The sequence below is a fragment of the Pelmatolapia mariae genome, linkage group LG10_11 (genome assembly GCF_036321145.2).
Source record: "Pelmatolapia mariae isolate MD_Pm_ZW linkage group LG10_11, Pm_UMD_F_2, whole genome shotgun sequence".
Taxonomy (NCBI): domain Eukaryota; kingdom Metazoa; phylum Chordata; class Actinopteri; order Cichliformes; family Cichlidae; genus Pelmatolapia; species Pelmatolapia mariae.
Genome location: NC_086236.1, coordinates 62033930 through 62057474, shown reverse-complemented (window position 1 = coordinate 62057474; position 23545 = coordinate 62033930). Strand labels below are relative to the sequence as shown.

General features: G+C 39.6%; 1 protein-coding gene across 3 annotated transcripts in view; it reads left to right on the top strand.

The window, feature by feature from the left end:
* bcam (basal cell adhesion molecule (Lutheran blood group)) overlaps positions 1–3201 on the top strand; it is a 48273-nt gene extending 45072 nt beyond the window's left edge. For all 3 annotated transcript variants that reach the window (XM_063486990.1, XM_063486993.1, XM_063486992.1), the window contains one exon: positions 1159–3201. In XM_063486990.1, the coding sequence (XP_063343060.1) occupies positions 1159–1161 (3 nt within the window). In that variant the 3' untranslated portion in view covers positions 1162–3201. The remainder of the gene's footprint in view (positions 1–1158) is intronic.
* The last annotated feature ends 20344 nt before the right edge of the window (positions 3202–23545 follow it).

Below are 23545 nucleotides of genomic sequence, written 5' to 3'. Positions count from 1 at the left end.
TACTGTAGTGGCATGTGTGACTTGAATTTCAAAGTCTTGTTTTATGTCACTTTTGAAACTGCTGACAGCAAACTGGATGACATTTCACAACTGCAAGGAGATATCAGGGACATTTACCTTTGCTTTTGAAATGGATATAACAAGAAGAGAAGAAAGATGTAAAAGTCTGTCTCTCAATACGTAATCAAGTTAATATTTCTTTACTGAGATGCTATTAAAATATGAAAACAGCCTTCATGCCACAGATGCACTTCACTGGATTCTGAAAGTAAATCTCGACTTCTACATTTGATAAAGGATTTTCTTACAATGCCAAGTAAAGTAACACAAGTCTGTAAAAGTTTAATAACACGGCAGTGATATCTTGTCCATAAAAGGTGGTATTTTGTGATAAAATGTTGTGTATCTTATATTTATCTGTCAACTCCAAGTAATAAAGCTCTAAAATTATCTGAAAATACTGCAAGATATGAAAAGAAAACATTACAACATAAGGTGTGTATTTGGCACCAGTGCTGTGACTGTGGTTTTGGCAGTGGCACCAGAGGTTTCACTCCCAGTGCCTCACATGTACACTTTGTAAGAATAACTTGTTAATATGCAGACCTTAGCCCAAATCCCAATCTTTAACCTAAACTTAATCAAAAAGTAAAAGCAGGTGAAATCTGAAGTATCCCTTCAAACCCTCCAACCTCCTAATGAATACTTTGTGTATCTCTGCTGACAGAACAGCACTATTCAATGCCGTGCAGAAGCAAATTTATTGAGTGCTGTAGAACCATGGGTTTGGTTTATGCTTTAGATTTAGATTTCATCCACAAACCAGGAAAGCTGCTGGATCTTTTGGGCACCTAGCTGTAGATATTTTTGATACAACGTTATATGACATTCAAATGATTTTACGCTATTGTCGTTGTTCTGCCGTGATCTAAATGAATTAATTTACCAGCAATTAACTGTTGAATAAGAAGAAAAAAAGAATATGTATGAAGAATTTATGAAGTTATGGATTATTTTTCCATTTAATTGGATTTGATGTGGACAATAAATGCATATTTTCTGGAAATTGTCAAAAAAAATAGGATAAAGGCGTGTTTGTTTCTTGTTGTTTTTGCATAGTGGTTGTATTTATTAAGTTTTGTCATTTCTCCCTGACAGTGATAAAACCAGATGATGAAAAAGGCTCCCAGAAGGATGAAGCGAAGAGGACAACAGGATATGAAGACAACAGGGCTAATTTTATTTTATTTTTTACTAGACTGGTGATATTAAAGTTGTGGGGGCAATGAGAGGTGGAGCATGGACATGGGTTTATGTTGAGCGGTTTATGTGGCTACTCAGCATGTTCGGCATTGGCTATTCTTGTTTTATAACCTGCAATAGCCAAGTTGGGTGGAGTTTTTTTTTTATTTTTACTTTGCCTTTTTTTAAAGATAGAGTTCTTAGACCTCTATCCAACTTGTGCTACCGCAGGTTTAAAACAATACATGTGCGAAATCATAATGTGACAACACTGGATAATTCATTAATTTACCAATCATGCCTTTCACTCCTCTGCAGAGAAGAGCTGTACTAAGAAGTATGATTGGCACACGCTTAAACACAGTGACAGAATCTTCTTATTGGCCCCAAAGGAAACCTCAAATTCATTTTCTTCTAGTGTTAGTCTGCATTTAAGCATAACACTGAACAGCTTTTCTGTTTTGGAGTCTGCAGTTAAAATATCTTTCCTTTCTGCTGGTAACATTAGGCAAAAATACACCCGGCTGTTACTCTGTTTGATTCACCTCCCTAAGCACACTGTTTGGCCCTCGTAACTGTCGAGTTTTTGTTCAAAGTATCTCTGTGTTTGCTTTAGTGCTGTTTAATTGCATTTTTGCCACCTGTGACTGTATATATATATATATATATATATATATATATATATCAGTATCTCTAATTAGCTTTCAGTAGAAACAATCCAGGCTTTTAATAACACCAATTCTGTCTCTAAAATGCAACCAAACAAGCAAGCTATTAGGTTGTACAAATTTGTTCCTGCCATTTGCAGCGCACTTGTATATTATGTCAGTATACCAACTGTTCACTTGTTTTCCTATGTGCTTATGTTTTCCTCTGTAAATTCAAATAATGCTCACTCTGCCTATCAAGCAGGAGGAGTACTGTGCATGATGTGGAGTCCAAGGTGTCTGTGGTTACTGAGTTGCCGGCAGTAATGGCTACTATTTATTTGTCAGTGTTTCACAGCGTTTTGGTCCCCTACTTCAGGATGAAAGCTGGGGCCAGTGAAGTGAAAACTGAGGAACCATCCGCATGAGCACAGCACACAGTGGTTTTGCTCAGAAAGCCCAGTTTTCACCAGCTTTCGCTGTGAAATTGGTGTAATTTGGTGAAATGGTTGACAATCTCAAACAGTAGCCCGCTGTGCTGTTGTTTTCCCATGACAACAAATTGGGACTTTGAGCAGCTGCGGTGCACTAGCCGCAGATTCACCTGTTGGGAGTAATCACTTGCACAGGCTCACTCTAGTTTGAAACAGGCAGGGGAGGGAAGGTGTGGGAGAGACTGGGGTTGTTCTTGGGGTATCTACCTTTTATTTTTTACCAAATGAAAGCTTTTGAGTGTCACAGCAGGTGTTTCTGTGTTTAGGTACGATGTTTTTGTTTATCCCCTACACTGTCGGCAGGCAAAAAAAGGAAAACAAAAGCTTTGATAAAGGGGTACATGCCCTTTTACTTTGTTTTACACTGGAACTAGTGGCCTTGATTTATATTTTTTAAAAAAAGGTCACCTCAAACCACTCTCTGTGCCCACAAAGCTCATTGTGTTTTCACTGTCTGTCTGCTGATCTTACCAAAACATGTTGAGTGTTAGCAACCCTGTGGGGGCAGGTGAAGATAGATAGTTGATTTCTTTTTTTCCCATTTGTTTTATATGAAAATAATATGGTACAGTATAAAAGTTGTTTAGAAAGGGGATTGTTAATTTTTGAACTACTGATGTTTTTTTCCAATGCGTTTCCACTCGCTGAGAGAAGAGAATTTTTTTTTTTTTTAGATTCCATTTAAATGCTTTACTCTTCTCTCTTTACTGTATACTGTATATTTTGTGGTACATTGTTGTGACGTGTTGATGTATCTTTTTGTTTTGCTTCAGCCATGTAGAATTTATAATGAAAAAAAAGAAAAAAAAAAAAGAAAAATTACCCCATTCACCCAAATATTCTCTGTGTTGTTATTCCTTTTTTTTTTTTTTTTGCCTGTCCCGTTTGGATCTTTAGCCATCAGAATTGTTGTCTGAAGGCCAAGAAAGATGCCAAGCGGATTTACTTTACCAAGTGGATCATCATGGCCTTGCCATATTGGTCCATTTGATTGACCTTTATTATAATTATGTATTTATTTGATTTTCGGTTGTTACAGACGGGACAGACATGACTGGGGGATAGGACTGGGAGAGAAAGAAAGAAAGAGAGGGAGAGAAAGAAAAATAGAGGGGAGAATAGATGGTGAAAGAAAGGGGGAAAGAAAAAAAAAACAAACAAAACACCTGGATCACCTGTATGGAGATTAAAAAAAAAAAGAGAAGAGAAAACAAACAAAAAAGAGCAACATAATAAATACAACACCATCACAATAAACTAGCTAACAGTAGATAACAGTAGATACTAAATATTACATGTTATTATGCAGCACGCAAGATCGACAGCGCACAATGTGCTTTGAGGTAGCAGCCAAGAAAGGTGTAGTTTGTGTCTGTGAACGCCCGTGTGGATCAGCACGCTTGTATTCAAAAGGTTTCTCCATGTAACGATCTGCTAGGGAGTGTGGGGAGCCATAGCCCCGTCCCCCAGGGCATGAAACAGGAATGGAGAAGATGCAGGCCCCAGACATCCAGAGGCCCCAGAGTACGAGGACCCAAGGAGGACCACCACAGGGGCAACCGTGCCACCCTCCTGGGAAGAGCTGAGGAGAGCCCCAAATGAGAGGTCACCCAGCAGCCACGGAGCAGAGGCCAGAGAGGGTTGCAGTGACGTGCCCGTGGGCTCTGCCGGCAGCCAGCTGTGCCAGAGAGGACCGGGCCTCAGGCCCAGAGGCCAGACACCTGAGGGCACCCCACCCCCGGAAGGGGCCCAGCCGGGCCACAGGCGCCAGGCCCCGCCAATCGGCCACCAGGAGTGAGTCGGTACATACATGAGCGCCCAGCCCCAGACACCAAGAACCACCAACACACCAACGTCTGAGGGCATCAGCCACCCGCAGGGAGTGTGGTGAGGGGAGATAGGCCTCCATACCTGGGAGAGCCTGAGATGTTCCCAGAGAGGTGGAGTCTAAGACCCAACCTGACACATAGACACAGACGAACAGGCACACGCAGACACAAACGTGCATTCCCACCCCCATATACACAAACAAATACTCGGCACTCACCCGACATGGAGACAGACACAAATAGACACTGTACACACATTCACACTCCCCAAACATACTCTATATCCCAGGTCCCGGTACCCCTGCCCCCAGAGGGACAAACCATACCCGGACCCAGGAGATGTAACCCTTCTCTCTGGGGTGGAGGAAAGCAGTCCGCCTCCTTATCTGCAGTAGCAGGGAGGCCCCGCATCCCAGACCTCAATCTGACGGCCAGCACCTCCTCCCAGCCCCCCAGCCCCGACGGTTAACAGAACGGGGGTGAGTGAAGACCCCAAACCTCCCTCCACCCTCTCATATGTAGTGTTGCTGCGTGCTGTTCTAAGGTGCATTTAAAACACAGGAGGGCATTGTGCTTCCTGCCAGAGAGCAGCACGGCTCCTCCCTGTGTTGTTATTCCTGTCATTGCAACATGTTTCCAGGGCTTCCAGTCCCTTTTTACCCCTCAGCTGTAAAAGGTTGATGGGGTATGCCATCAGCTGAATGCGAAGTGCATCATTGGTTCAAATCTCAGTGACCTTGACCTAAGGTCAGAGTATATTTTCTGAAAAACTGGGATGGGATAACTATAGGAGTTTGAAATTGATACAATAGTGTCTATAAGGAGGCTGAGGGCTAGCATTGGTAGTCACTGGTATTTTTGGAATTTGGATTCATCACCTTTTTCATCATTACGACAAAAGTAGATAAAATTGTTTTAAAAAAAAGCTTATATATGTTCTAGTAACTAAAAAAATGTTTGAAAGACGCAGTGTCTGGCCATATAATATGCCAGCTAAAATCCTTGCACAGCATTGAACATCATCTCTAAAATATTCACACACCAGAAATCTAATTGCTCTTGATGTAATTCATCCGTGTGTTTTTTCTTGCACTTCCTAGAAGATGACATCTAAATTGATTCCTAGCTTGCACCCAATTTTAATCTCTTTGATATAACCGGCATTATGTAAATTTCCCCCACATTGATTGATTCCATGATTTGTTGTGACAGAGCAGACAAATCGAGGAAGCCCATGTTTTGCATCAATAACTGCTTTATGGATGAGCTTGCTGCCGACTTCATGATGCAGCATTCTGTCGACTCGCTTTTATACTTGGGAACCAGTTTAAATGAATCCATCAATCATCAACCAATTGCGGTGCAGCTTTGTTTATAGATCAGTAGCACTTAGTAGGATGATTCTTATCAATAGCGGCTATAATGATATATCAAAACCAACCATTAATCAAGAGTGAGGAGGAGAAAAAAATGCTGGTTCATTCTCTTCATTAAAAATCTCCTCTCCTAGCTTTTGTAATAGTGTGTGCTAACCTTGTATTACCTTTTGACAGTTTAGCCCAACACCGTGCATCTACACAGCCTCTGTGCTTGTGGGCCTATTAGCGCCATTGTTCTGACACGCACCCACTACACCACTCGTGTTCCATTAGGAAATTAAAAGTCTCCCATCAATGTGACCCGCTGAAATCCATCTGTGCTTTGAATACAAAGTAGCGAAGATGGAGACAAGCAGGATAAGAGCACAGGTCGACAGGAGAGAATTAGAAAATGCAAGTAAAGATGTCAGTGTCAGTTTGTGCTGATGTAATGGCGGTCGGGATATGGGTCAGCATCTGCACGGCATCTTCACACTAAAGCATTTTGGGTTTCAGATGATTTTCCACTAAGGAAACTATTTTAAAGGGATGCACTAAATTCTTTTACAAAAGAACTGTTTGCATATGTAGCATTTCATTGGAAAGTTGACAGTCAGTTGCTCTTCTAAAAGTCTTCCAAGGACAAACTCATTATTTATTCAGCGTTAGTAATGCTGCTGAATAACTAATAATTGTATTGTTTGAAATGTAATCACAAGCACAGTTAAACCAAGCTCTAAGGGTCTGATATGGATTGACGGTATATTGACTTAGTGCACATTTTTGTACCGTGCTGTTTGTGTGTGCACTTTCAGATCTTCTTATGCTTTATTTTACAAAGAACAAGAGGATCAGTGCTTTTCAGTCTTGCTAACAATGAGGGGGGATTACCGTCACTCCACCCAGTGTCCTTTCCCTTTTCCCTTATCTCTTGCTCTGCCTGCTGCGAGTCTTCCTGCTCCCTTCACTGGGTTTGGTTACAGTAGCTTTAAACTGATTTAGGAATTTAGTGTTGGCCTATTGAGGGATGACAGTCACTGTCTGTCCCTTCTGCTTGCTCAGCCTGGATCTGATGGCCACTCGGTAGCATTGGGTTGGTCTCAGCACTTTGAAGGACTTAAACTATGAAAAGAATTCATTGCTGTTACATAACTTCCATAAATATTTTGTTTTATAAGTTGCTTCTGTATTTTCAGTCAAAAAAGTATATCTACTTTCACTTATAATAATATATATATATATATGTAAACAGGAAAAAGTTGGGTTGAGGTCTGGACTTAGAGCCATTCTGTTGTAGATTTGATGCTGTGCTTGTGATCATTGTCCTGTTGCATGGTGTCATTTGGGCCAAACTTTAGCTGCCAAACAGATGGCCCAGATTTGACTCTCCAATACTTTGGTATACATAGGGGTTTATGGTCGACACAAGTTTCCCAGTTCCTGGGGCTGTTGTAAAAAAAAAAAAAACCCTGCCTAAATCAAGTTGGTAAATGGTGTTTGTGCAAATGTGGCCAAACATCTCCACTTTGGCTTGTCTTGTGGTTTGTTCAGATGCATATTTGCAAACCCTAGCCTCAGTGCTGCTATGTTCTTTTTAAAGAAAAAAGAATTTCTCCTGACAACCTTTCCAAACAAGCCATAATGTTTTGGTCTTTTTTATGTTTCATTTTTATGTATTTATTGACTTATTTTTGCAGTTTCTCTGAGCCTTGCACAGTCTGACCTTGAAGTGTATTTGCTGTGGTGTTCAGTCCTGGGAAGATTGGTGACTGTCTTGAATGTTTTCCACTTATGAATGATCTTTCTCACTGTGGAATGGTGGACTTCAGATTATCTATAAATGGCCAAATAACCCTTCCCAGATTAATGGGCAACAACAGCTGCTTCTCTAAGGTTCTTGCTGACATCTTTCCTCCTTGGTATTATGATAAGACACATCTAAATACTGCAGTCCTCCATCCAAAACTTCTGCATTTCCTGAGGTGCTCACACTTGCTGATCATCAGTTCATTAAGTATAGTTGATTTGCTGGTATTTATCTTGTTAATTCCTAGGGTCTAGTAAGATTGTACTTTTTTTTTACACGCTGCTTCTGCATATTGGCTTCATTTTTTAAAAATAAATCAACATAAAAAGACACAGTGTAAACTTGCTGTGTTTTCTTTTTACCTGTATTTACCTTTGTATTAATTCCCTTATTTATTTACCCTCCCATAAAATTTACAGTTTAATGTCCATTTTTATTTATTTATGCAAAACTCCTGCATTATTCCCCTCATTTCTTTCCCCACAATGTCCCTTTTCTGCTTTATTGTATAACCAATAAGCCATTCAAAATATGTCATAGTTCAGCTGAGAAACTGGACAGTTCTAGATGGAACCAGCATAGCCATAATCTTTCTTTTTTTGGCAGGTTTGGTCCTCCATACAGTTACGGTATGCAAAGACATAAACAGACATACACTGCTTTATTCAGCACTGTTGAGATGAATGCAGGATGAACAAGACTCTAGTGGCAACCTCACCGGCGATATGTGCTCCATCATCCTGCATAATCAGCAGCACACATGACCCCCCCAGAGCAATGAAACAAGAATAAGATCAGCATGTATGTAGAGATGAATAGGGGACTGCTTGCACCAAGGGAAGAAGATAATTGATAGCGAGACTTCAAAAAGCAAAGAGGACAAAGGGGGGAGAAAGGTAGATGTAGTGAGCTGAAAATAGATTTAAAGGCAGGATGGGGTGGAGAGTGAATTGAAGGGAGGAGATGGTGTGGTAGGCAGTTACTGCTAGGATGAGAGGAAATGAAAGTAGTGATTGGTGATGAAGGACAAAACAGGATGCCTTGTAAAGAGGTCATAAATCTACATTGGCTCCAGGCTTTAAACAAATATGGGTTCTAAAGGAATAAGGGGGATAGGAGGAGGAAAGGAGAAAAAGGATGATAAAAATGAAAGCGCTTGTGTTAAATGTTTATCTCTCGCAGTCCTAAGGTTTAATATCCTGTGTGGCCTGACTCTGTTTACTGTCTCGACGCAATGATGAGTCACAGAACGTAGAGATGGTACCTGTGTATTAAGTGCGTGTGTGCATATACTTGTGTGAGTTTGCATTTATTTGTTGTATTTCTGATACGTATCTCACCGAGAGAAAGATTTGTTTCATTGATTGTATCAGTGAGCGTGCTATTAAGCCAAATAGCGGCAGATCCCCCGCCGCTTGAGTTTCAGCAAGTGTGAGTACGTGTCACTCAGCAGAGCCGGACCACCTGTGGGATGTTTAGTTATTAAGGCACAGCTGGTTGTGTTTTAATTTTAATTGGTTTGGCAATTTTGTGTTTAGTGTGAGGGAATGAAGGACAAGTACAATAGACGGAGATGAATTTCCAGCTGAGTTTATGAGCTAAAAACAATAAATATGTAGAATCGATGTGTTTAAACAAAGGTCTATTTGGAGATTGAAAACTGAGTCTAAGTACTTCACTTTCTCTATGTTCATCCATGTTAATGGAATGTTGTGCTCCATGAATCAATCCATAAGGGTCAAAGTTCACTTACATTTTTCCATGACAGCCTAAGTCAACTTCACGATTTAGTGAAACTATTTAGACAGAAGGTCAGGACTATTTTTAACCAGAACTGCTTAAACTATTGGTCCAAAATGGAGCGAGAGGGAGCACACTGAGACAACACAAATCCCTCATGTGAAATAACTAATGGTGGTCTGCTGGTGGTAGATAGTGATGTACTCTTCCTCCTTCGGAGATAACTATTTTGAATCTATAAGCATTAGAGTCTAAAAGCCTTCAGCAGATGCATTTTGCAGCCCCAATTCACATTTGTCACTCAGTTTTTCAATTTAACAACTTGAACCATTAAGCATAATTTTATATTATTACCTTTAAAGAAAAGCAAATGTTAGGAGCACACAACTCATTACTATGATATGATAATAAACCATTTTTACCTCAGATAATTTGTATGTGCTTTATAAAGGTATTAGGCTGCACATAATAGGAAAAATCATCTGCTCATGTTATCTCATTATTATAAGGTTCTGACCCCATTAATATGATATTACTTTTTTAATCATACATTCTGCACTATTTATTTCTTCTGATCACTTTGGTTGTCACCAGTTACCTCATATTTAAGTACTTGGTGTATTAGTATTTAGCTTAGTCTTATTGCTATTCTTGCTTATTATTGTTATTACACATATTTTGGCTTAGTATTAGCCAACTAGTGAGATGAATGATTAACCTGGTGTATTGCTCCCTCTCTGTTGGAGGAGGGAGGATGCCAAAAGCAAAGAAGTTCAGAGTGTGAGGTGGAGTGCTGCACTGATGCAGTGTTAACAGTAATGTAGGCCAGACCTTTGTAGTGAAGGGAGAGCTGAGCCGGAAGGCGATTTATCAGTCAATCTTAGTTCCCACCCTACAGTCATGAGATTTTGGTAGTGACCCAAAGAATGAGGACACAAAAACAAGATGGCAAAATGAGTTTCCTCTGTTGAGTGCTTGGGCTCAGCCTTAGGAGCTTGGTATCTGAAAGTGAGCTCATAAAAGGGCCACTGCTAGTTTGTGTCAAAAGAAGCAGGTGGGGTGGTTTGGGCATCATCCCCCCTTTAGAGCATGGAAGTCAAATTCATTTTACATCACGGCCACATACATCGCACTCTGATCTTATTGGGCCACACCAGCGAAACTTCCATCGCTGTCAGCGTAAAGAAGCTGAACTGTACATTTAATGCCTAAGACATCTTAATATAAGAAAGAAAAAAGTACAATTTCAACTTTGTGTCTCAGTTTTTCTCCATGATTAAAAATGCTGCTGTAATAAATGAAAAATCTGTTAGCATGACTCTTTGGGCTTAAATTGTAAGAAATAAAAGTCGTAGCTGATTGATAATTGTTAATGATTAACAAACAAAGAAGCAAAAGCTTGTCAAAATGCACAAGGAGGAGGCCTTTATCAGCAGGAAAAGCTGTTAAATGTATACAAATAAAGTTAAAAGTCCATAATGTATGCCTTCATTCACATTTTCCATCCAGTGGACCAGATTGGAGTCTTTGCTGGGCTGTTTCTGGCCCGGGAGCCATCTGTTTGATAGCTCTGCTTCAGAGGATCTCTGAGCACATCCAACTGGAAGGAGATCTGAGGCTAGGCCTAGAAGTCAATGGAGAGGTGATATATTTCATTTGGCTTGCAAGCACCTTGGGATGCATCAGAATGAACTGCAAACATGTACCTGGGGAGAGGGATGTCAGGAGTACCCTGCTTACCCACCTACCACCATGTTCTGACTTGGATTTGGATAAGCAGAACATGGATGAATTATCCAGACTTAATCTTTGTTAAAACAAGGCTATTACCTGGTTAATCTTTTTGGCATATGTATATATTCGTTGACCTAATAATTACATCTTTATTATCACACCAATAACCCACAGTTAGCATCCATTTTAAAACGTATAAAACAGATTATCTTTAGAGTAAAAACTCATAATAAACTGCACTAAGACTAGTTTTCCAACACACTGAAATACTGAGTAATGTTTTAAAATACTTCCAAGGCAGCTCTGTTAGTATATTCTTACACATACTTGCTGGGTTTAAAGAACTGCTGAGAGCAAAAAAAAATCCCCTGGGAAAGAGTCAAGAGAAAGAGAGAAAGTAGGAGGGAGTGAGAGAAAGAAAGCGAGAGAGAGGATCAGAGAAGAAAGTTGCTGTTCAAAAGAGGGAGAACAGCCCGAAGGAACTGAAGAGCAGCTGTTGAGAGTTTCTCCTCTGAGAACTTCTTTACATTCTACAGGCTCCTCCCATCGGCTAACATTACAGCACGGCAGCTGTCTGGAGAGTAACGCACACACACGCGCGCGCTTGCACACTTGTGTTTTCAGTGATCGTCTGCACTTAAAAACACATCAGTGCACACAGAAACTGTACTTGTGTGCGCTAAACCAGAGCTTCTGATATGGCATACACACCTGGAGGGAGGTTGACCTGAATAGCATAATGAAAGACTCACATTTGACCTTGTTGCTCAACACTCACTGCAGATACATATAGAACACACACAAACACACACCTTCCTGAGGCCAAACACGCAGTAAAAGTGATTGCTTTTGCATCACCCAGCAGCAGAATGCCAGCTTATATCACTCCATCACTCTCCTATATCTCCTCTTTCCATTTCCATTACACATGTACATGCACGCACTCACACTGAAAACTGCTTGCTCCTCTTGTGTGTAAAACAATAATAGCAGTGACAATCAGAGTAACTTAGGGATTACACCTTATAATTACTATATGCTCTGCTGACTTACCGATGAAGCTTTGCAATCATATCCAAGCATGTTCTCCTTTTCTTACACTCATATATTCTGTCTTGTGTATCTTGCTACCATATTCAAAAAAAGGATTTAGTGTGTGTGTCACTTTTTTTTAAACAAGGGCAACGGTGTTGAGCGAGACGAGGATAGGATTATTTATACCCTATTTTCCATTTTCAGTCTCAGCCTGTTTTATGTTCTTTCACGGCTGTGACCCTTCCCACTACCTTTACCTCAATGGAAAAGAAAAAAAAAATACTCACTTCCTAGTGAAGAGAGAGCCCTTATTATTACAGAGCCAGAGGGTCTCTGCCAGCAATGGAAAAAACAGGAGTGTTTATCACTTGCAGCTCCTGTGTCAGTGTGTTACCAGTGTTAAGGTTTCTTTTCTCGCCATCTCCAGTTTGTATGTAAGTGCACTGTGAGGGCACTGGTATTTCTCCCAGCTACATCCTTATCAGCTTACTAGACCGTTCTACTTTATTTGATGCTGGATCATAGGGCACAGCTCTGCATAAGCTCACATATAGAGGGGAAAAAGGGCAATGTATATAAATGCAAGACTGAGGGTTTTTTCTTCTTTTTTGATTTGGGAGATATTTTGCAGATTCTCAAATATTATAAGTAGCGTGAGTTAGAGTCATTTATTTAACTTTCTATTCCACAGTTTCTCCTACCTGCTCCTTGCACTGCTTTGCCATCTCATTTCTCATGCCACAGAATATAAATGCACAGTATATATTTCTTCCTACACATATTAGTCACAGCATTGACCTTTGTGCTCTGTGAAGCTGTCTCTTCTTAAATTCTGTAAACTGTATGAGTGTCAGCTATTTTTCTAACCACTTGCCGGGTGGGGTCTAACATTCCTTGCTAATTGTGTTTGCCCAACACCCCACCCTTCTCTCAGAGTGTGCATGCGTGTTTGTCTTTATGCTTCATTGTGCAAAATAATTTGGAAAATTGCCAACAAAGCATCCGACCTTTGGCTGCGGTAATAAAAAGGTCAGGGTCATATCCCTGGATGTTTGTCCCATCATGAATGTGACACTGTGACACTATAAATCTGTATATTCTTTGCAACATTTGCTCTGCTGGCAAAAGATGTGGCACATTAATGATTCAATCTATGCCCAGCTCATGAAAGATTTTATATTTGCTGTTTTAGCCCCCAGGGGAACAGACTTTTCCAAATGGAAACCTATTGTTGCACAGGAAAGGGTGCAATTTACCCTTGTGGCAACAGCAGTAGCAGTTTATATAAAATAAATAGAAGTCGGCTGTTATCGGTGATAACATGGCGGCACAGTTGTACAATAAAATCACAGGAAAACGCAGTCTGCTGTAAATGTGCTGCATTATAGATGCGAAGCACAAATAATGATGATGTGAATGTTATTCTGTGACAGGAAATTCGCTTGAACTGGCCTACAATAACAGCCCAACTGAGTAACTTTATATCTTTTCCTATCAACAAAAAGAACCCAAATCAACAATATCTCATTCAGCATGTTCATGTTTGTTTATCTTTTATCTGGCTGTCACAAGATGCCTGTTTTGTTGTTTGTTTGTTTTTTATCAGAAATCAAAACAGCAAAAATGTAATCCGAATGCACACTCAGATAATTCATTTTAAATGTTGTGGAACATGCTGTTTTACATTTTGTGAGAGATGTTTTGCAGTTGGTAAACTTGTATAATTTGGGAAAGGATTTACTATATTTATTCTTACATTGGCATCTTTTCTTATTCTTTTTATAGTCTACACCTATTGATTATTTGTTTAAATCAACTGCTACAGACTGGATTATGGCACATTAAGACATCTGAAAGAATAGTAATATATAGCACATATAACTGGGGAAAAGGCCTCACCTAGCCATGGAACTTGTCAGTTAATAGATCCATTTTTATGAGTCTCTGACAATGGCAGACTATTTTTAACAGTGGTTATAATTCCTAAGTAGTTAGAGGTTTTTTGTAAAAACCCGTTGGATAAAAACTCAAAGTGTTCAATTACATATTGAGTGTTTGATTTAAAATCCATTATGGATTTTACTGCAGAAACTGTGTTTATCTCCAACAAACTGTCGACTTAATGTTGTTTACAGCAGGACCACCGATATTAACCCCCCTCCAAAAACTCCTGAAATCACAAGTACCAACCATTTGTCGAACATGTCTTTTAACTTTCAAAAATGAACACAATTTGTGGCAGTTCCAGTCCTCTGTGGATGTCGTTTTTTCTGCAGGTCGGGACTTTCCAGATTTTGCGGTGATATATGAGTCGACTTCTTTGTGACAGACCTTTCAGAGAGCCGCAGCATAGCTCAGGGGAGATTGTCGGGCTTACCTGGTGTTAACCATTGGACCATTATGTATGTGGTGCTGTGCGTGTGACACAGTTTGTGTGTCTGTGTATGTGGAAGGTATGAAATTACCTAATCGCTGTGGTATTCAGCAGCTCATACAATAACATGTTGCATATTTGTTGATGGATGTATTTTCTGCCTTGTTGATGTAAAGCGTGCCTTCAGGTAAAGCTTTTTTCCCTGTATTTCTAAGGCACACGTACATTTTCTTCCCTTCGGGACACACTTACAAACATGAAACAACACGTTCTGGTATTCTACAGAAGTGTTAACAAACCTTCCAGAGAAAGAATGTTGCATTGGAAATATAAGATCGTAAAAAGGCTGAATGCATTGCTGTGTATCCATGGCAACGGCACCCGTCTAGTGTAACGTGTGGTTTTTTTTGTTTTTTTACAGAAGTGTGTGATGATTACAAGTGAACTCAAATGCAGTCCCTGTGGGGTTTGCCTTTTTGTATGCAGTGCTTCTTTTTTTGAGAAAAGCAATTACTGAAATCCATGTCTGTCATATCACTGAATGTGTGGGCCTATATAGGTGTACTAATGCATTAGCAGAGTGATCACTGTTTGATCTCTTTCTTCCACGTCCCAGTTTAAGACAATACGTGATCATTAGATGCACTTCCATTACTTCATATGTGCAGTTGTAGCCTCATGCACAAAAACAAACTAATATGCTCAGTTATTGCTCACTTTATTCTTTTCATCTGAAGAAAAGTTGGTTTTTATAACACAAAACCACCTTGAGGCTTTTGTTTGTGCTCTTGTGCTCTGATAAACAAATGTGAAATTAAAAAGTAAATTTCTGTTTTAGTGCAGGAATTGTTTTCGAATTTTTTGCCAAAGCAGTGATGTAATATTGCGACTTGAACCCATGCTGAGCATATCCAACACATGGAGATATTGTTTTTTCTTACAAAACAGTTTTATATCGGCTTGCAAAGAAACTTTATTATTTGAATACATCTGAAACCTCTTCACTGGAGCATTGGCTAAATGATTTGTCATACCCTCCATCTTAGAATTTTAAATAGGTTTTCCCTGCAGCTTAAATTGGATTATTTGAGGCAAGATTTGGTCGCACTTTATTGCTTTTCTAGGGGGAAAAAATCGATAACAGTGTGAATAATAAATATCATTGTCTATCATTTTAGAGAAACAGTGGTTTTTAGATGGAAGTATATTTTACTCCTTTTTTTGTTTTCCTATGTTGTAGCTTTTTATGAATTCTTAAAACTTAGCATTAAACTGGGTTTAGTCAGGAGTTGTGTATTTGCTGTTTTTGGGTCCCACTGCATTGGTTTTACCTTCTATAAAACAGTTTAAAAAGCAATGATTAAAGTTATTAGGATGCACACAGATTTAAAAAATGATTATTAGGAACACTCAGATTGTCAGGTATTGTGTTTAGTAGGATACTTTTAGCACTCTAGGCTGAATATTGAGTCTCTGCTTTTATGTATTCATTCATTTATTTGCAGAGCACTTTGTAGCAGCATTTACTAAACTGCTCATGTGCACATGCTCATTTAAATTCACAATAAATTCCAGTATAAATGTTTATATATCTTTCTGTCTGTCTGCCTCTCTCACATGGACACCCACACACATACACTCTCATACACGCACACACACACACGCACACACACGCACACACACGCGCACACACACACCAGGGTGGTGGTTTTGTGTGTAAGGGTTGTGTTTTTCAGAGGCTATAAGCGAACTCCCTGCTTCACTGTCATGCTAACAATGATGCAGGGAGTGGGAGAAAAGCTGAGTGAGGGATGTTGTGTATGTGTGTGTGTGTAGCAGGTTGGAGACTGATAGCCACAACATTCATTATCCCATCAGCTCCCTTAGTAGCACCATCAACACACACAAACATATGCATTAACAAAACATGATTTTAATCACTTATTCGCTTACTCATCCACTCTTGGATACACGTCCCACACCTTTGCCCACACCACAGCCCACACATGCATGTGCACACACAAACACACTGCTGCCGCTTAGTGTGCCGTTGTAGCTATTAGGCCTGCATCATTAAAGCTCTTCAGACTAATTATCTCCCCCGATGAGCCGAAGGTCTCAATGGGGCGACAGGGAGAGATCCAGCATGATTGACTTGGCCTATGCTTTTCTCAATGAGCCATTAGTCTAGTGCAAAGAAACAAACACACACACACACACATGTACAGGCTTGTGCTAATGCACTCCATGTCAGCTTACCATATTCATTTACATCTCTGGGAAAAAGACCTGTCAGTTGTAAGGAAGAGTAATTACATGATGGAGGGACGTGAGTGTGAAGGTGTGCGTGCAGTGTGCACTTTCTCTCAGTTTGTGAATGTGCAGTTCAGTGCGTGTTTGCCACTTTTTGCTTCTCAGGAGCCAGGTGCCACAGGGGAATGCAGAGAATGTAAGCTGGCGATGAGTGATGGTGACAGTTTGCCAGAGAAACAGTGCAAGGGAGAGAGAAGTCTTCCTTTACTCTACAGATATTGTACCCACCACTGATAAACTCTGTCACACCCCAGGAAAAAGATTCCCCCATATGAATCATTGTTCATTTTAATTCCCTCATTAATCAGTTTATACCACAGTGTTTGGGCAGTTGAAGATGATATTTGTTTTCAATGTGGGCCAGGCTTGCATGCATGAGTTATGAAAGCCCCGAGAGAGAGTAGGAGGTAAGGAGGACCTTTTGAAATTGGGAAATAATTTATAGAATGTAGCAGGGAGTATAGCAGGAAAGACAAGTGTAATGGTTAACTATTAATAAAGGTATGCATATTAGAGCTAACTGGGCTTAGAGAAACAATTCCACAGTCTGTTAATCAGTCAGTGATATTTATGTTATCTGCACAACTTCTGATTGTGTTGGCCTATTAAATTCTAAGTGGGAGATCAGAAAGGTGCATTTGACCTGTTCAGGCCAGGAAACTCCAAGATCTCAAGTCTGTTTCTGTACAGCAAACAACTTTGCTACTTTTAAAGTTAGTTGTACTATGCCATGGTAGGAATTGGTTATGCAGTTTTATTTATATATGTGTGTTTGTTTGTGTGATTTTGCAAATCCCAGTGATTGTGATACAAACAAAATTGAGGGCTACATAAATGACAAGTGGCTGCTTAGTTTCCAGGCATTCTCTCTGGAATGAAACGATGTGATAATTACAGGTACCCATCAACTTTTTATTTTACCTCACTGGATCCAAATTTGAATTTTTCCTTTAGTTTCTGACCAGGTACCTGCAAACACATTCACATCGACTCACTAATGAAAATAATGCTAAAGCTAAACATAAATGGTAAATATGGTCCTTGAATTGGATAAGTGGAAGAAAATGAATAGATGGATGCTAAACATCACAACATTAGCTTTGTGACTGTGAGGATGTTAGCATAATTACATTAGCAGTTAGCATAAATTACCATAGTCCCTGTCCCTTACCATAGTCGCTAGCATTGCTGTAGATTCTCTGCACTGTTAAATTCTGGATAGAATATGGATATTTGTACCTTAAAAGATGCATTTGGCTCTTATCCAGCATAATATTTCAGGCATTCCTGCTCTACTAGAGATTTATATGCAAGTGGTAGGAAGTACATTTCCTGAGGCTATTTGACCCATTAACAGTAAATCTGTGTCACGTTAAGGTTGATGTTGTTTTTAGCTGGTTGTCCTTGTAATATCGCAGCATGTTTTTTGTTTTTTGTAAAAAACTTTTAACTTTTTAACTTTTGACCTGCCACATTTAGGGTGAAGTGAAGTAGTCATTAGCTGAAAAATATTCTAATGCAAAAGGTTTTGTTAGTAGACGCTTGTGAAAAATGTTGTATTATCTTTTCTGTTGCATGAGCTCACCGAGCCAAGCCTAATGTTTGCTGTTAATGATGTAAACCCTCTGTATATATCCCTGTTAAATCTTACTGAAAGACCTTGATTCTCTTTATTTGAGGAGAAAATTGAAGGTTGAAACTAGAGTTTACAAAGAAGGCGCGGGTGTTTGCAAAAGCACATATGATAATCTGTTTCAGTTGACAGAGAGTTCAGGTAGCATCATTATTGATGCTTGGTGCTTCAGATCTTCAAAACACACCAGAAACCACGCCTTGTTTTGGGGTAGACTCCAAGCCTCTAGACTGCATGTTATTTGGCATTCTGCGTAGAAAGCCACCTAAAATATATTTGGTGTGAAATCCCATAGGGCTTGAGGTTTGCTATATTGAGTATCCAGCCTGAGGGAATAAGTGAAGTTTCTATTGTATCAATTACAAAGGCTACCAATTAGTGACATAGCGGCTATTACATCAATTTGGTTTCAGTCAAATCCCCCAACATTACGAACAATGGCTATCCAAATTGAAAGAAAGAAGCAAACACAAACTGCGGCTTCAAATCCCCATGCAATTAATATCACACTGCTTTCTAAAGTGACATCTCAGCTACCAAAGTCAGCCCCCCAGTTTGCTTTCTGTCTCCCACTGAGGTGGGAAAAGAGAAGGAGGGGGGGGGATGAGCAACGGGAGAAAAATTCTAAGAACAGATGGCAGAGTGGCCCCTATGTTCAACTGCCTGGGTGATTATGGACACAGCTGTCAGTCACTTCACATGTAAGTGTGCGTGCGTGTGTGGGTTTGATTTTGTGTCAGTACTTGTGTTTTTGTGAGTGTATTTTGTGTGTATGTGTGTGTGTGCTTGTAACTCCCCCATGTGTTCTCCAGTTTCTTTGTTCTCAGTGTGTCTTTGTAATGTTGCATTGCAGCTGCGTGTTTATGGCTGTACATATTTCTGAGATATTGGTGTCTTGACAGAGCTCAAATGTCAGATCAGAGTTCAGGCAAAACCTTGCAAGGAATGTAAGATTCAGGTCACCTGTCCACACTTTGACAAGCTCTCTCTCTCTCCCTCTCTCTCTCTCTCTCTCTCTCTCTCTCTCTCTCTCTCTCTCGCTGTGTGTGCTTCTTTATTACTGGGCTTTACCCCCATCTAGTGGTGTTTCATGTTACTGCCTTTGGATCAGTTGCATAATATGCTGCACACCTCATTATCAGGCAAAGTAAGGGTCACTTAATTTGATTTTAGTGTTATAAATATAATTACAGTTAGTTTTTAACATGTAACTGTACAGTTTGTTTTCAAAGTACAAAGTACATTTCAGTCAAAACCATAAATGTCTGCTTGCTCTTAATGACATTATGTTTACTTATCAGTTGGAAATTATTAAGTGTTAAATTGGTACAATTGCATGAAATTACGTTTGTTGGCCAGTTGTGGCACTGCAGCTCCAGCAGTGAGATATAACAGTGGGATGGAGTGTTATTATTATGACTAACAGTTCAATATGTACAGTTACAGTTGTGTACTGTATTTATTCTTATTTTATTTTATTCTAATTTTTGCTTCATAACTTTTGCACTGTCCACTTCCTGCTGTGACAAAACAAATTTCCCACGTGTGGGACTAATAAAGGTTATCTTATCTTATCTTATCTTATCTTACACAGCCAGCAAATGGAAGAACATTATAATGCATGTATAATCATGTCCCCAACCACCTGACAAATGTAATTTTAACATTTGCTCCTCTTTTAACTCGGGAAGAAAAATATATGGCTCTTTAGCTGCTAAATGTTCCACTATAATCACCAGTCGGTTTGTCTGCCTGCAGTTTAGCACAAGAAAGGTAGTGCAGTGTGAATTTATCAGATCAAAAAGCTGTGCGCTTCAGTTTAAAACTACACCAATGGGAAAGTGAATCAAATGCTATGGACTGTAAAAAACACATAAATAAAAAAAATGTTGATCTGAGGGAGCGGAACTGGGTTATAATTCTCTTTGGATGCGTCACTATGGGCACCATCTTTCATATTACACATTACAGAATTAGAGCTGTCATTTACTTTGATCTATTATTGATATAAGTATTGACGAGCACAGCTTTAAGTTTATGATATTGAATCTGTTTTTTGTTTTTCACAACATCAACATAACTTTCATTTTAGGGTAATGTTCTCCTCATGGACCAAAACAAACTCTCACTGTCATTTGTATAAATCACAGGTCCGGTTTACTGCTGCTATTACATAACAACACATGTGGATTTATGCTGGTGAACAACACTTAGCTGTGGAAACGTTGCTGAGGAAATATATGTGATCATTTGTACCAAATACATATATATGAAAAGACTGGAATGGGAGCTTCTGGACTGGTTTAGTCACTGATCCAACCCCTAAGAGCAGGAGTAGTATTTATAATAGTGCTTCTATCTGCAGATAAATGTGTCGCTCTGCTTCCCCATTCATGCCATCATCCCTGGAGTGGTTTCAGTTGGCAGAGGTGATGTGTAGCCATCCATCACACACTTGATCCAATCAGTGTACATGCACAGCTTGGTGTCAACCCAGTTGACGGTGGGGTCAACCGGGTTGCTGCAGCTTTTGTCGTACCATTGCACACTCTGCAGCTGGTGGTCACACACCATCACACTGCCCATTTTCTTCTGGGGAGAGAACACAACTCTCTATTGGGGCTTTTTACAGGAAACAGATGCAAATAATTTAATTAAAATGAAATCAAAATGATCTGATACTGCAAGAGACAAATGACAAATTAGAGTAAGTGGTGCAACAGAAGTCAAGGGAATGAACATAGCTGTATGAGTGGCAGCTTCCTGAGGTTCTGGCCATGCTCACCCAGCAGTTATCTGTGACCATGAATGGGCCCCAGTACACAAACTCAGGCAAAGTGTTCATGCAAGTCTGATCAGCCACAACAGGTACAGTTATGCTCCTCATGTGGTGAGTGGGCTCATCTGTTTCAGAGAGAAAGGATGAAAGCTATTAGTGAGTCATTCAGACTCAAGCAGGTTCTTTATCCCATCTGGATTTCTACCAGGATGAACAATAACAATGCAGTACTTGTGGTATAATCTATGCCATCTCTTATCAAACTACCTATTTTTTGACAAAAACTTCCTTCATTTTATTCAGAAGGTCTACGGATTGCTTCCTATTTTTATGCATTGCCACTTCTCTCACAAGAGCATAAGGTCTAAACCTTGAGTAAATACTATTTTCAAGGTCTACCTCTTTTAATTAGTCCTGATCACTGACTGGGCATTTTGGCAGGCAATTATAAACTCCCCTGATTAAAGAAAGCCATGATTAAAACAGAATGTTCATGCCTTGTTAAAGCAGCGATGACCAGAATATTAATGAGCTTCATAACACATACATTCCCACCAGCTGATGAACCCAACATTTCCCCCAAAATATACCTGCTGAATTGTGTATCTCTCCAGATTAAGCCCAAATTTTGTGCTTTCTGCTCTGAAGGTACTGCTTGTTCTCTGGTGTACTTATTTTGAAGACAGGTTTAGAAAGCTCAAGTAGAATAGAAAGTAGAGAGTTCAGAGAATCACTGAGTTACAGTGACATCGCTTGCTCTACACTTGTAAAACCATACGTCATTTTTTAAAAATTCAGCTTTTTGCATGAAATAGACAGATAAGAAATCACATGATGATTAGGAAGCTTTAAGTGTGCCAGTAGGTGGTTTTTGTGACCTTCAGACAGAAGCTATTTCTTTATTTTATGCTAAGCTGATGTAAGCTAACATAAGACTGCTGGCTGCGGCTTTATACTAAGTGGACACGCTTAGGAGCTTAAGAGTCTTTTACTGTATATCTTGTCAAGAAGGTAAAAAACATATTTCCCCAAATATTTTCCTGTTCGTCTGAAATCAAAGACACCAGCAGCTGAGAGCTCTTCAGTCTCATATCTTGGTGTGTCTGTTCATGGCAGTTTTTTCTTCACTACAGTTTATGGTAACAAGCCATGGGCCTAAAATGAGTACTGTTTAACTGAAACCTTATGTAGCATAATATACAGCTACAAAGAGGATTAAACTGTTGCACATCGATCATGTGAGGAGGCTGGATTGAAACAAAGTACTGACACTTTTAATTCATTCACAGATCAGGATCATGTTTCATATATATGAGTCAGATTTGGACACTGAATAGACCAGTGGGGTCTAGCAGCTGGCTTCCCTTCATAGTCTGATTACAGAAAGAAACATGCTCACCGATTAGTTAATATGTCTTGTTTACCTAATCAAGAGCTCTTATCTCACTCTCAGTAAAAAAGTATATAAAAGCTCATTTCCCAAATTGTTTAAAAAAATGAAACTCCTGGGACATTTAGCTAAAAAGCATATTTGAGGACCAGATTAAAAGAAAAAACAGCTTATCTGCAGCTATGCTAAATTCTTAATGAGGGATAAAAGCAACAGTATCACTTTTAAATCCACTTACGCTGATTTGCGATAGTGGAGCCCTAACCACTGCCATGGCAAGTCTCCCCAGGCAAGCAACAGGTCAGATAAATAGGCTGCAAATAGGCAGGTTCAGCCAGACATACAACAACTTAGGCTCCGGAGAGTTGAATGGTAGGGACTGTGAATGATCCCAAAGCAACATAAATGTTCTGCTCTGTGCCTTTGTCATGTTCCCCAAGAGATGCAGCGGTGCGGTAGGATGTGCAAAGGACAGAAGAGAAAATCCAATTTATTAAGCTCAGGCAGACTTCCTAGGCCACTGGCAGGAATAGGCCCATGACTGAAGAACAGTGAGCTTTAATCAGACATGAACAGCAGGCTGATGAATGTGATTTAATTAAGCAAAATCCCAACTGGGATTTGCAGCAGTTCTGTCAGCATTATTGAGGCTTTCTAACACTGACTACGCAAAACCAAAATGACAAAGCTGAATACAATGACTGATTGACTCATCTGACACAGACAGATTACACGTCCTCTTAAAATTATTTTCCCAACTCATCAAATATGATTGTTTGGGGTAATGCCGCTGAATTCATTCACTGCCATTTCCACATTGGTTTTGAATGACTTTGATTAGTGACGTTAATTTCTTAACAAATCAGACCAGTAAACCAAAAATTATCTTTTTAATTTTAAGGTTTTATTTGGCAAAATCATTCACTAATAAATATGTGGGTTCACAATCACCCAAGGTTACTATGAAGGATATTTGTCAGATTGATAGACATGCCAGGGTCTAGACAGAGGCTGGGACATCTTGCTGTCCCTCAGGGGAGAGCCTCCTGTAACCCGTCAAAAAGATCAAAGAGAAAATAGAAATGTCCTTTATAACATTTATTCACTTTATTGTAGGCACAAAATTGGAAATATCTACCTGTGAGCCTGAATATATGGATATAATAACCA